The sequence below is a fragment of the Anastrepha obliqua genome, chromosome 2, assembly GCF_027943255.1.
Source record: "Anastrepha obliqua isolate idAnaObli1 chromosome 2, idAnaObli1_1.0, whole genome shotgun sequence".
Taxonomy (NCBI): Eukaryota; Metazoa; Arthropoda; class Insecta; order Diptera; family Tephritidae; genus Anastrepha; species Anastrepha obliqua.
The window spans coordinates 54,965,699-54,979,513 of NC_072893.1; the positions used below are offsets into that span (position 1 = coordinate 54,965,699).

Here is a 13,815-nt window from a genome sequence, read left to right on the forward strand (position 1 = left end):
AATATGTACACCCCATCGTGCTAAACGTTTTATTATAGATAAAAAGTACAAATACAGCACTGCTATTTGATTAATACAACTCTGTAAAATCTTCGCATTTGACAACTAAATTTTTCAGCATTACTTCAAAGTGTGTAATCGTGAAATTTCTTTCTTAGAAAAAGCCGACTTTTTGTGCATATAATAATTTTGTGTGACAAAAAGTATGTCATTTGGTGGACAGCAAAATCAGCCTTGGCAGCGTAAAGGCGGATTCTATCAGGACGCTGGACAGGGCGGAATGTTTATGCAGCAACATGCGGCTTCTCAATCTGCGTTTGGCCATTCGGCCATTTTTTCGCAAAGTGGCGCCGCACCCTCCGTATCTTATCCCCAGCAACGGTCGAATACATTGAATCCCGTTGCTTTTCAACAACCCAATAATGGTGGCCAAACAATGACCAATTCAATAGGCACCGTAACTAAAATCAATAATGATTGTGGGCTTATAAACGATGAAGTCTTCTTCTACCGCAATGCATGTAAGGGCGTAATCCCGAAGTTGGGTGACCGCGTCGTGTTCGAAGCTACTTATTCTACAACTGGACAATTCAAATGGAATGCAACATTGATTCAGCTAATGGGGTAAGCAAATGATTTATAATAAAAAGTACATATGAAAAAAAATCGAATTTATGGGGCGCATGGAAAAATTGATCAAAAAAGTCAAGGGGAGGAATAATTATTTTTACAAAAGATATTAACAAAAAAAAAAAAAAACAGTTTTATAATGTTGCTCTTTTGAAGCACATTTAAGAGCAAACTTCACTTTCTCATTAAATTCATTCATAAATTTAAATGTTCTTTTCTCCGATCACTTTTACCACTTGGATCAAACCGAATGTTAAACTAAATCAAAATAACAAAAAGAAAAATTGAATTTCATATTGTAAAGTTCTTGTCAATTACATTAATATATTGATTTGTCCGTATATCTCTGATAAAACATTATTTTATAGTGAAAATCTGGAATAAAAAATCACACGAGTTTTTATTAGAAATTTTCGCCTGCGGCACTTTTCTTATAAAAAAATTTTCTATATTAATATATTGACTTGCCGGTTTATCTGTTGTCAAAAATGTGGCCTCAAATTTGTCTGCACTACAAAGCCAACCCCATACATAAGCATATATGTACCTATATACACTTGCCAGAAAAAGTATCCGTACACAAAGAAATAAAAGCAACATATTAAGTAATGGATCGTAAAAAAACCTAAAACATTTGTTTAGTCAGTAATTTTTCTACAATTTCTATACATTTTTTCCTTACATTAAAAATTAAAATTTCCATTTCATTAAAAATTAAATTTCACAAAACGAAAACAAAAAAAACTTCACTTCAACGAAGCAGAAAAAGTATTGGCACATTGCAAAATACGGTAAAAGTATTCATATTTAACAAAAAAATAAATTAGTAACTTGTGGGATAACCTTTCCGCTTGAGGGCCTCCGCAAGTCGATGTGGCATAGAATGGACCAATTTAGAAGTATCCTCTTGGTAATTTGGCCCCATTCATTAATAAATACGTTTTTAAGTATTTCATTGGAGGTCATACTGTGCTGACGGATCCTGCACTCCAGTAAATCCACAAATGCTCAATGGGGTATAGGGGTGGGGATTGGGGCGGGATACTCAATTGGTGATTTGTGTCATGCAGCAACCAGAGCTTAACATTATATGCCGAATGCTTGGGATCATTATCATGCTGAAGCCAGAAATCATCACCATACTCCAACTGTTGAACGCTTTGCATCATGATATTTGCATCAAAATATTTAAATAATAAGATTTATCCATGGTTGACTCTATAAAAACAAGACTAAGACAAAACCATCACACCTCTCCTGCCATGCTTCATAGTTGGTACAAGATTTTCTTTTTCGATCCCAGTTCCGGTCTTACACCACACTAGTTTTTTCCTTTAATGCAAATATGCAATATTTGCTCTCCTAAAATTTTGAAGAGTTAACATATTCGTTTGCAAAATCCATGCGTTTTTTCTGTTTATTACGGATACGTACGTTTTTCTATGTTTTTACATATTTAAGAAGCCATAATTCAAAGATTATTTTTCACTGATTGCAATATGGTTCGTTTTTCACGTACGATCAGCTTGCTAGGTCACTCAGAACGTTACTTTGACACAATTGAACCACTAGCATTATATGTTTGAACGGCATACTGTACAGAAGAGAGTCTTCTTTCTATGATTTGCCCAATTTCGTGGAAAAATTTGCCTTCATTTGTAAGTTTCAGAATAAATTTTCTCGCGCCAACACAAATTTCCTTAGTTTTGATAGCCATCGCTATTTCTTGTACACAAAAACTTTAAAATAACTCCAAAGTAATGTAGTCACAGCGAAATCAATTACAAACTAAAATAAAACCGTTATTGGGTAGGAATATGCCACTGCGTACTGTGGTGAATCCCTGTTTTCATGTGTACGGACACTTTTTCTGCTTCGTTGAAGTGAAGTTTTTTGTTTTTGTTTTATAAAATTTAATTTTGAAAGATGTACTTAGGAAAAAATGTATAGAAATTGTAGAAAAATTACTGATTAAACATTCCTCATAAAAGTTTAAAATGTTTTAGATTTTCTTTGATGAATTTCTTAATATGTTGCTTTCATTTCTTTGTGTAGGGATACTTTTTCTGGGAAGTGTATATAAATTTCTCCGTAATATATTAGTAAATATTTAAATGCTGCAATATTAAGTAATACCTGCGGTATGCTCCTGGAAAGATGGGCATCGCACCAACTCAGCGAGCGCTGGGCAAGTACACAAACGTGTAAGGTCGCGAAATCCTTCTGGCCACGTGTGGACCGCAGGCGCTCGGGCGAGCTTCTGAGGCTGACAAAGTATCAGCTCTCTAATCTCGTGGGTGGAATCATCTCAGCACCTTCTCCTTAGCTGCCCTGCTCTGGCGGGGCTAAGATCTAGGCATCTTGGCTCCTACTTCTTTGTCACGCCTGCTGATATAGCTGGCGCTGACATTAAAAATCTGATGAATTTCATCAGCAGCAGCATAAAGCGGTTGACGCAAACATAGTCATCGTTCGTAATCCGCACGCTCCCAACTATCCCAGCACCACCTCTCCCCGCCCTCTCCCTGTATCCCATCGGTCTTTCTCTCCCGCCTCACCCCTCCATAATGGCATCACAAAGGACGAATCCTTCTTCGTCCAAGTGTGCCCATTCCCTGGGCAACCATATCAACCTAACCTAACCTAATATTAAGTAAGCGACCCTTTAACACCTTATAAACAAATCTTAATTATCGCTACATTTCAATAGAGTCGATTATGGCTTCATTTCGTTACGCAAACATGCATGCATTTTTATTAACAATATATAATATTATATTTAAATTAATATTTAACGAGTTTTTATAGAAAATATAGCCTTAAATATCTAAAATGGAAATGAGTTTTGACCTCTAAGAGTATTTACTTTCCTGTATTTAGTGATAAAAGTTGAATAAATTGATAAATTGAAATGTATTTTGTTAGCAACTTTGAACGGAGAAAAAAATCATTTCGCTCGTTCATATTATTAGCGCTGGGATCAATACGCATCAATTGGTTACCCCCTTGACTTTTTTCGATCAATTTTTCCATGTGAACCATAAACTGGATAATTACCAAAAATTTCTTTTAAATCTCATAGGAGCACAATGACTCATCAAACGCAACATTTACCGTCGCTAATGGGGAATAGTGGCAGAGCCGGTAGTGGCTATAATGCAGTCCCGCCTCCGAACGAATATCAACTTGCGCAAATGCAACAACGCCGTCGTTCACCAAGGCATTCATCGCCCATGCGTGGAGATCGTTCGAATGTGCGAAATGATCGTGAAAGAGATCGACGCGGTCGTAATCCACTTTCACGGGAACGAGAAGATGTAATTGGGTCTAATATATATTATATCATATATAATTGAATCAATTTCTACTTAGGATGAAAGAGATCGCAAACGTCGGCGGGCGGATAGTGACCGTAGCCGCGAGCGCGCTATATCATCCATAGGGCGGGGACATGAAAGAGATCGTGCTCGCCCTGAAGGAAAGCCTGATACCGCTTTGGAACGCAGAGAGCGTGATCGGGAGCGTGAGCGTGAACGGGAAAAAGAACGCGAACGTGACAGAGAACGTGAGCGTGAGAGAGAACGCGATAAAGAACGTGGAGAACGTGCCGAACGCAGTCCTTATCGTCCGCCGGTCAAAGGTCGACGCACCCGTGCAATTCGACGATATATGATTCAAATACCTAAAAATATTTTGGCTTAGTAAGTTTCTTTTTTAAATTTATAAAAGTAACTTCTATATATTTTGAGCCATCTTAAATCGATCACTACGTCTTTTCCATTTTCCAGCAAATCAGCTGATTTACAAGAGTTACGTCAACGTTATTCAACACTATATATTCCATCGGACTTTTTTCACGCCAACATTTTGTGGCCTAAAGTTTTCACACCGGAAAATGCTTTTTCACTACGTCGCCCTTGTCGGTTTCATATAATGCATCGCATAGTGGATTCTCCATTTGAACAAAACAATGACGTTCTAGAACCTTCAGATGCAGATTACTTGTATTCTGCTAAAGTGATGCTTCTAGCTTGTCCCCCAATTACTGAACTTTATCAAAAATGCTTCGAAGAAGATGACAATGACAACGAACAGAATGCAGTACATCCATCTCGATTAATTAGTTTTCTCGTAGGTACTAGGGGGAGAAATGAGCCTATGGCCATTGGTGGCCCCTGGAGTCCATCGCTCGATGGTGAAAATCCTGACAAGGACCCTGCCGTATTAATACGTACGGCTATACGCACATGCAAAGCATTAACTGGAATCGATTTATCACAATGCACCCAATGGTATGTAAACTAAATATTTATATAGACAATTGAAGCAGTATATGGATGTTTAATGCTTGCAAAATTTGTTCGGAAACAATAGTAGGGCTGTTGAAATTAAACAAATATCTAAGTTACGTTCAAAAACATAACTCCTATTATTAGGCAAACCTAAAATTTATCCGACAGAATTTCAATTTAAAAAATTTAGAAAATTAACACTTTAAGTGCTGGAAGGGAAGAGGGATGAATCCAATTCCATTCTTGTGATCTAGCACCCTCCTCGGAGTATGAAAGTCAAAAATACGTTTTAACAGAAGAAAATGTAGAGTGTGTATTTCGTCTCAATTTCTACTGTTCGTATATACTCCTTTAAAGTTGTCGCGCCTAGACTGTCCACACTTTACCAAATTCAGAAAAACGTAAATTGGCTCTTCCTCATTTTCTTACGTATAAAAGGAATAAATAAAAAAGTTATCTTAAAAGTCAAAATATGATATTATCTTATCAAAAGAATAATAGCAAGTGCTATGCAATATTTTTATATTTACTCCCCCATCTGCAAAAGGGTTTCCTTGATTGCAGAACAATTTTATTAACGGCTCACATCTATTTATTAATTTTTAGCGATGTAGGTTTAGTGGCCTCAACTTTTCGAACTCTGCTCTATTATATCCACACTGTGGTTATTTCAACCAAAGAGAATATTGTGTTATATTGTATATTTATACTACACTAATGGTGCATACTATGTTATGTGAAATAACTATACTATTTTTTTATACGAAGATTTATTTATGTTAAGATTTCCGATTTTTCACCCACTGTGTGTTTATCATCGAAACAACCTAGTGGAAAATTGGGGCGTGCATTGCCTTTATCTTATAATGAATTAAATGTGAAAATTAATGCAAGAAAACAACGCTCGCGAGATGCTCGAGGAGTGTATGTGATAGAAATATCTGCAGTATAAAGAGTTGTTTAAGAATTGTTACAAAGCGAAGCTCTCCGAAAGTAATATGTGGGCGCTCTACGACTTACCTTCTGCATTACCATTTATTACTACTTTTATACTGAAAATCTTCATATCACATTACTTTTTCGCTTACTTCTCGTTGAATCATTTCTACAATTTTTTCCATTCATAATTTCGTATGTTGAAGAAGGCATGTATCACCCTGCTTCTCCACTGGGATGAGAAATACCACGTATTTGTATTTAATTAACAAAATGATATTCTTTACAGCAAGGTGCACACACATTTTAAGCAACGAAATATTAAATTTATTTTCTTAGCGTCAATATTACTATTGCGGTTGTGTACCCCGTTACCCCTTTTCATTCAAAATTTTAAATAACATCAAAACAAAACAAAAACGAGCACAAAAATTTTCCACATTCCTTATGATTTTTTTCTTTCTTTTCCATGTTCGTAAATGCGTCTGCTTTGCTTCACCATTTCACTGGTGATTGCACTCATTATATACAATAACAATAAAAAATAATCAAAACCAAAACTCACAAACAAACTGCGTTCTGGACGACACCTCAACTCATCGGATCGGCAAATATCAACATCGTCGTGGAACAACAAAATAAAACAACCGACACGAATATGCCTGTCGTGGAACCGGAACTGGAACCGGAACCGATGGATAATTGAAACTGCGTTCCTCTCTAAATTTTGTTGTTTCTCTCGTTGTTATTTGATGTGATACCTCAACACCCACAACTTTACGTGATGTCAAACCACAATTACTACTCACTCAACACTAACAACAAAACTTCAATACGAATGTTGATGCTGCATATTCCCGGGGGCTTCATGATAATATGGTCGTATGTCGAACGGCGATTGGAAATCGATTTATTCGATTGGGGTTTCTTTGGTTCGATTTGTTTGCATAGGTACCGCTTTGTGGAGCTTCACTATCATCGTCAAGATCACAAGAAGAAGGACGCACAACCGCGTATTGAAACTGTTGTTATATATTTGCCTGATGTTCATTCTTGTATGCCGAATTCAACTCAATGGCAAGAACTTACTCAAGTCTACAAGAATGCGGTTGAAGGTGTAATCGCTCGTAAAAATGCTGCTGCAAAGGCAGCTGCTGCAAACACCGCCGCCGTTGATGCTGAAATGGCCGCTTCCTCGCCTACCGCTGCTGACGGTGATGCTGCCGATACTTCGGCCACCGATGCTACAAAAGAAGAACCGGATAAAACCACTGGAGATGAAAGTGTAACAACCAATAACGAGAGTGGCGCGGAAACCACATCTAACGGAGTAGGCGAAAATGCTGCTGATAGGGAGGCTGAAGACGGAGCTGACACTTCTATGGAAGTTATTACTATAGAGGAGGTAGAAATAAGCGCTGATGGTGACAACAATGATGATCAAAAGGCACACATGCAAATGATATTTTTAAGTTATTAACAAGAATAAGTTTTCTTTAATATGTTTGTATGTATGCCGTTGTTTAGATGAGCCTTTTTGTTTCGTCGATTTCGTTTTTATACTCGTACCATATGATTGCATTATCTTTCACGCGCTCATAACGTGGGCGTAAAATGAAAACTTAGCGCAGCGCATAGATTGAATTTTATTTTCTTTATTATTGAATTAATTACATTGGACAAAGTGTCCATACTACATAGATAGTTTTGTAACCTCCAAACGCAAGCTGGCTATGTTCCGTTGGGAATGGCACACCAAATAACATATTCGCTATCTGCTAATACAGTATTTGATTTAAGCATTTGAATATCTTCAATACAAACGCCCCATTTAACGATTAGGCTTTCAGTATTATGCGCAGATTCCGTCAAATTTAAAGTTCATATTCACATCCTTTTGAATAAATTCAGTTCAATAATGTCAGCAAATCAGAGTTGCTGACGATACTCAATTGTGCGTATATGTTTATGTGTATATAATTAACATTAATTATTTAGAAAAAAACACTGAAAATGCAGAATGAAGACATTATGAAATAGTGTAAGTCGATGTAGTTCAACTTCGCTTTAATAAGACATGCTGATTTCAGGATGACCAAACGGAAGCTACACATTATTCTAAATTGGATTTGAAGTCGATGAAGGTGCAGGAAATACGCGATGAGTTAGCTGCACGCGACCTCAATGCGAAAGGTATAATTTTATTCGTATTCCCATAAATTCGTAAATCCGATTACACACACGCTTTTTTGACAGGTGCCCGCAATATCATAATGGCTCGCTTGGCAAAGGCATTAAACACTGAAAAGGCGGAAGATAAGGAAACGAAGAAGACAGAGCCAAAGACCAAACAGGCCAAAAATCAACCCAAGCCCGTTAAAAAGCCAGAAACAGTTACCAAGAAAACGGATTCAAAAAGTGAAGAAACCGCAGAAGCCGAAGAAAACGATAAACCTAAGGAAGAAGAGCAGGAAGACCAAGAAGAATGGAATGATGTCATTGACGTTGATATGAGTGACATTGTCATACTTGATGAGTATGATTCAAGTAAAAACCCAGAGGTAAATCCTTATTACAAACATTTTTATTTCACTTTGTGAAAGCAAAACATATTTTGATTATTTCAGGAAACACCAAAAGAGTTGAATGAAAAGGAGAAAAATCAATTGATTCGCCGTTACAAATTACCAACTAAAGAGCACATTGTGGTACATCCAAATAAAACCGCCAAAGGTGGCAAATTCGATTGTTCAATTATGTCCTTATCCGTGCTGTTGGATTACGGGCCTGCTGATACAAAGGAACGCTTCTTTGAGGTATTGGCACTATTTTATACAATACCGAAAAACTAGTCAAAGACAGTCGGAAAATAACGATTGTGACGAAACGATTAAAAAACTTCTTTTGGCGGCTTAAAAGTTAATATTATAGTATACCATGAAATTAGTTTGTATCAACCATAGTCCGTCTTATATAGACGAAACGATCCAAAACCATATCCAACCAAATAGTGCCAATCTTTTTAGTTTATGGAGAATTATCTATGCCAATACAATGAACAGGAGTTCGAATTTATGAAAGAACCAATCAAATGCGCGAAACTTAAATTTCCTATGTCGGCTCGCAAATCAAAACGAATTTTCGTTTTATCCTTTCAAAGCTAAGAAATTTTAAAATAAATAAATAATTGGCGCTTACACTTCTGTCAGTTGTTTGGCCGAGCTCGTCCCCCTACTTGCGGTGTGCGTCTTGATGTTGTTCCACAAATGGAGGAACCTACAGTTTTAAGCTGACTCCAAACGGCAGATATTTTTTATGAGGAGCTTTTTCATGACAGAAATACACTAGGAGGTTTGCCATTGCCTACTGAGGGGCAACCGCTATTAGAAAACACTTTTTCTTCATTTTGGTGTTTCATGCACGGAGATTCGAGCCTACGTACTCCGAATAATACTCCGATACACAAACCCATTCGGCTAGGGCGGCCGCTAAGAAATTTTACCGGTTTGTTTTTCGGCCATAAGGAATTATAAACTTCCAAAAACGACCTCAGAGATATTCTCGCTCATCTCTGGCTTTGTGATGATTTTATAAAAAGAAATATATACATTTATTGCTTTGTTACTCCATAGGTGTCTATTTTTGCTGAATTATTCAACGAGATGTTAATGCGTGACTTCGCCTTCAATATCTACAAAGAGATGTACCTTTATAAAGAAGAAAACAATGCTTCCAAAGATGCTGCAAAGGATAAGAAAGAGGGCGACACTAATGGCGAAGGTAAAACAGATGCTGAAACCATGGAGGTCGATGAAGAGTCAAAAGCTTCTACGGACACAAAAACAAATGCTGATAGCGCCGGCGACAAAACTATATCGGAGCGTAGAGCTTCAAAACGTAGTGTTGATGTAGAAGCAGACACAGAAACGCCATCTAAGAATGCAAACGAGCGCAAGCAAAAGTCGGCTACCGGCAAGGATAAGGAAAAGGAGAAAGAGAAAGAACACGTTTCAGACCGAAAAATGATTGTCGTGAAGCCACAACTTTTGCTATCATTTATTTATTTTGACACTACACATTGTGGTTACATATTTGAAAAGGATTTGGAAGATTTGTTCACTGTGCTGGGTTTGAATTTATCACGTGGCCAAATTCGCAAAGTGCTGGGTAAACTTTCCATCCGACAAGCGTTTTACTACCGGTAATAAATATGCTTAGTATAATTATAAGAAAATTATGGTTGTAATCGATGAATTGCTTATTTTAGAAAACTTACTGATAAGGAAGAATCAGTTGAGGCACCTCCTAAAATTGAGGACGCAGACGATATACCCAGTGAGGAGTTAAATAAAATTGCGTTGGGAAACAACGTTTACATCCCGAATGAAAATGAGCTGAGTGGTGGCGGCGGAGTTGTGGAAAGAGCGACCTCTTCCAAAACCGATGCAAATGATAGTGATGGTAATAATATAATTTTATAGCTTTTTGTTTTAGGTTATTTTATTTTAATACTCTTGCCCCGAATGCCTAGGTCTAGTCAACTATAAAGGAATTGTTATCCATGTTGGCAAATTATTGGAACAAATCAAACGCACCGAAAAGAACTACGGAGACTTAGAAAAGTTGTACAATGACCTTCGGAAGCAGCACACGGAATTGCACAGAGATCATACCAAGGCTAATACTAAAAGCAAAGATTTACAATCCGAGGTGAAAACCTTGAGCCGAAAACTATCTGATGCAAATCAAGATTTATTTGCCCTTAATGTGAGTACATTCATATGCTTGTGTTTCTTTTACAAACTAAAAACTTGTTAATACTAATTTCTTCATTTCTAATTGCAGCGTAAATATAGAGATCAGCATAATACACTCTCAACTATTTACAACCGTGTAGCGCCATATTTCAACCGTGAAAAAGACAAAGATCATAAATCGGATAAGGATGCAGATAAGGATAAGGATAAAGATAAAGATAAGGATGCAAAAGATAAACCTAAAGAAGCTGCTAAGTCCAGCAAAGATAAGGAGAAAGAGAAAGATAAGGACAAAGAAAAGGAGAAGACGAAGGAAAAGGAAAAAGAAAAAAACAAAGATAAAGAGAAGACAAAGGAAACTGGCAAAGATGTTGAAAAGAGCAGTGGAGACAAAGGCGCCAAGGATAAAAATGAGGAAAGCAAAGCAATTGTCATAAAAGAGGAAAGCAAAGAAACTGTCATAAAAGAGGAAGAATTTCTAGCCGAAGAGGATGAGGCAGATGGAGACGAAGAAGAAGAGGAAGAAGTAGAAGAAACCAATGAAGACTAAAAATGCATTTATTTCAAGAGTTAAGCAGGAGGATGATAAGAATATATATGTATGGAATGTTACACCAATTTTTACTAAAGCCTTTATACGGCAGCGAAAATACTTCTAAGCACATCATATGATGTCAATATCTTCTTCAGTATACACTGTAACGCATATTCACTGTAATAATATTGAATGAATTTGCAAAAGTACATTTCAAATAAAGAGTTACATTGGTTTGATAACAGTACATTCACTTTTAAATTGATTAATGATGTTGTTTCAGAAATGGAGGTACCTACAGTTTTAAGCCGACTCCGAACGGCGGATTATTTTTTATGAGAATCTGCTATTGCCTTCCTGGCGACCCCTATTAGAAAAAACGTTTTCTTCATTTTGGTGTTTCACGGAGATTCGAACCTACATTCCATCTGAATTCTGAATGGTAGTCACGCACCAACCCATTCGACTTCTGAGGCCACCGTATTGGAATTAGGTTTGATTATTTTCACATCTAATTAGAAATTTAAAACGGATCACTTCAAAATTTGTGAACTGAATCTATAAAACCACCTGTGTTTGAAGTTTCAGGCGTTTTTAGCAACACCAAAATTGGTAATCCTTTCGAAGCAGTAGAAAACTTATGCGTGAACACACACATCATCCACTTTTGAAGGATTATGGGCATTATTAAAAACAAACAGCGTGCAAGCTCTTAAAAACAGTTGTTCCTCCAATCACTGTATCGCTCTGTTTCACACGAAGCTCTCAGAGTTTGAATTCTCAAATGTTCATGTGGTGTGGTCTCCGGGCCATTCTGGTATACCAATCAATGAAAAGGCAGATCAAATTATAAAAAAGCAGCAGCTTTACCTGCATTGTCATCGAAGTTGAATACCCTGTCGAAGAAGCTTTGAAAATGATTCGCAGTAGGATTTTTTCTGAATAGTACGATGGATTTCTGTCATCTGCAAGTAATCGACCCAACCTTTTTGCACAAATTTTCACTAAGTTGCCAGCGAAGATCTACACGGACGAGATCCAGGACAAAACAGATCGACCATTACTAGACCGAACCAACGATCCTTGCCATGCGCCTTGACTCCATGCCATCCAGAGTCGACCTTAACAAGAGATAAAGTGTGGTGATGCCAAAGGCTCAACTGTGGTCTAACTCAGAAAATTAGCCCGGCAAACACTGTTTTCACATTTTCACGGATGGCTCCAGGACCGAGCACGGCTCCGGCTCTGGGGTCTACGTGAAATCCGGCGGGACAAAACCGCACTTTGCTCTTGGAATGCATCTGTGTTTCAAGCGAAGGTGAATGCTGTTCAAGAAACGATGAACTTTGTTGTGGAAAACAGATGGAGAAGCAGATATACTTGTGTTTGTAGCGACAGCCAAGCTGCGGTCATGGCTTTAGACAGCCTCCAACCCCTTCAAGGGCAGTAGAGTCCTGTAAATCCAGGCTGAACTATGTCGCTAGACATAATAGCTTGATGCTAACATGGGTCCCGATACACGTGGGTAACGAGATTTCTGACTCTTTAGCCAGAATGCGCTCTGATACCAACATACTGGGCACGGAGTCGATCTGCCACTCCCTTCTGCAGCCATCAAAGCCACGGTTAGCAAACGGCTTACTCTAACCCACAAGCGAGCTTGGCAGACTGAGAGAGGCTGCAGATGGACAAAACTGATGTTACCTGTCATGTCCAACCGACTGTCGCCGTTCCTCCTGTCACTAAGCGGAGGGGACTGTAGGAGGCTGGTTGGACTGATGACGGGTCACTTTCTATGGGCAAAGCACATGGAAAAGGTGGGCATCTCAGACAGTGCACTCTGCCCAGCATGTGAAGAGGAGAACGAGACGGCGGACCAGTTTCTGTGCATCTGCCCCGCCTTAGCTCGAATCAGGCTTGAGATCCTTGGCACTGATGTGTTAAGAAACGGCCACCTTGGCTCTTTGGCACCACAAGATCTACTCAGATTTCTTCGGAAGTCGAGTAGATTTAAGGGGTTAGGGGTAGTCAGAATTTTCAAAAAAATTTTTTTTTTTTTTTTGCATTTTCTTAAAGTATAATGTTTTAAAAATATTGTGTAAAAATTTGAAGTGAATCCGACAAATACTTTTCAAGTTACTCAACAATTAACAAAGGGCGCTCGGCCGCTCCGGAGCCGATAGCAAAACTTTAAATGCGTTTTTCTCAAAACTATGTTTTTCAAACTGGTGAACACTGTAACTTAAAAACCGCTACGTAGATTTCAATAAAATTTGTACAGCTTTTGAAAAACATAAAAAACTTGTGCCTGATCGAAGGATTTTTTTTTTTTCAAAAATTTCGATTTTTTTTTAACAATTAACTGTTGGTTTTTTGCTCTAAAATCTGGAAAAAAATTTCTGAGGCCGCCATTTTGTTCATTTTGAAAAAAAAAAAAAAGCTTCAATCAGGCACAAGATTATCTATTAATAAAACTAATTTTTCTTGTCCGATTGGTTTTAGATGAATCTGCAAGGACTTGTGATGTTCACCGCAAGGGACTTCTGGAGAAACGGGCTTCACACAAACAGCGATAACTTTTGCAATTATTAATTTTTTTTTTTGAAATTTTGGTGAAGTCAAGTTAAAACATGATGTTTTTATGCTATGTTTTTATTTTTGTTAA

General features: G+C 37.6%; 1 protein-coding gene across 2 annotated transcripts; it reads left to right on the forward strand.

The window, feature by feature from the left end:
* The first annotated feature begins 100 nt into the window (after nucleotides 1–100).
* On the forward strand, nucleotides 101–11,397 carry LOC129238565 (cell division cycle and apoptosis regulator protein 1-like). 2 transcript variants are annotated; one of them, XM_054873626.1, is made up of 12 exons: nucleotides 101–624; nucleotides 3,713–3,947; nucleotides 4,003–4,331; nucleotides 4,419–4,922; nucleotides 6,810–7,305; nucleotides 7,949–8,051; nucleotides 8,115–8,419; nucleotides 8,486–8,674; nucleotides 9,491–10,059; nucleotides 10,126–10,319; nucleotides 10,390–10,625; nucleotides 10,704–11,397. In XM_054873626.1, exons 1-12 carry the CDS (start codon nucleotides 206–208, stop codon nucleotides 11,163–11,165), a joined length of 4,041 nt encoding a protein of 1,346 aa, XP_054729601.1. In that variant the 5' UTR covers nucleotides 101–205; the 3' UTR covers nucleotides 11,166–11,397. The 2 variants fall into 2 exon arrangements, with proteins under 2 accessions (XP_054729601.1, XP_054729602.1); XM_054873627.1 differs by having other exon boundaries at nucleotides 6,810–7,263.
* Nucleotides 11,398–13,815: the final 2,418 nt, after the last annotated feature.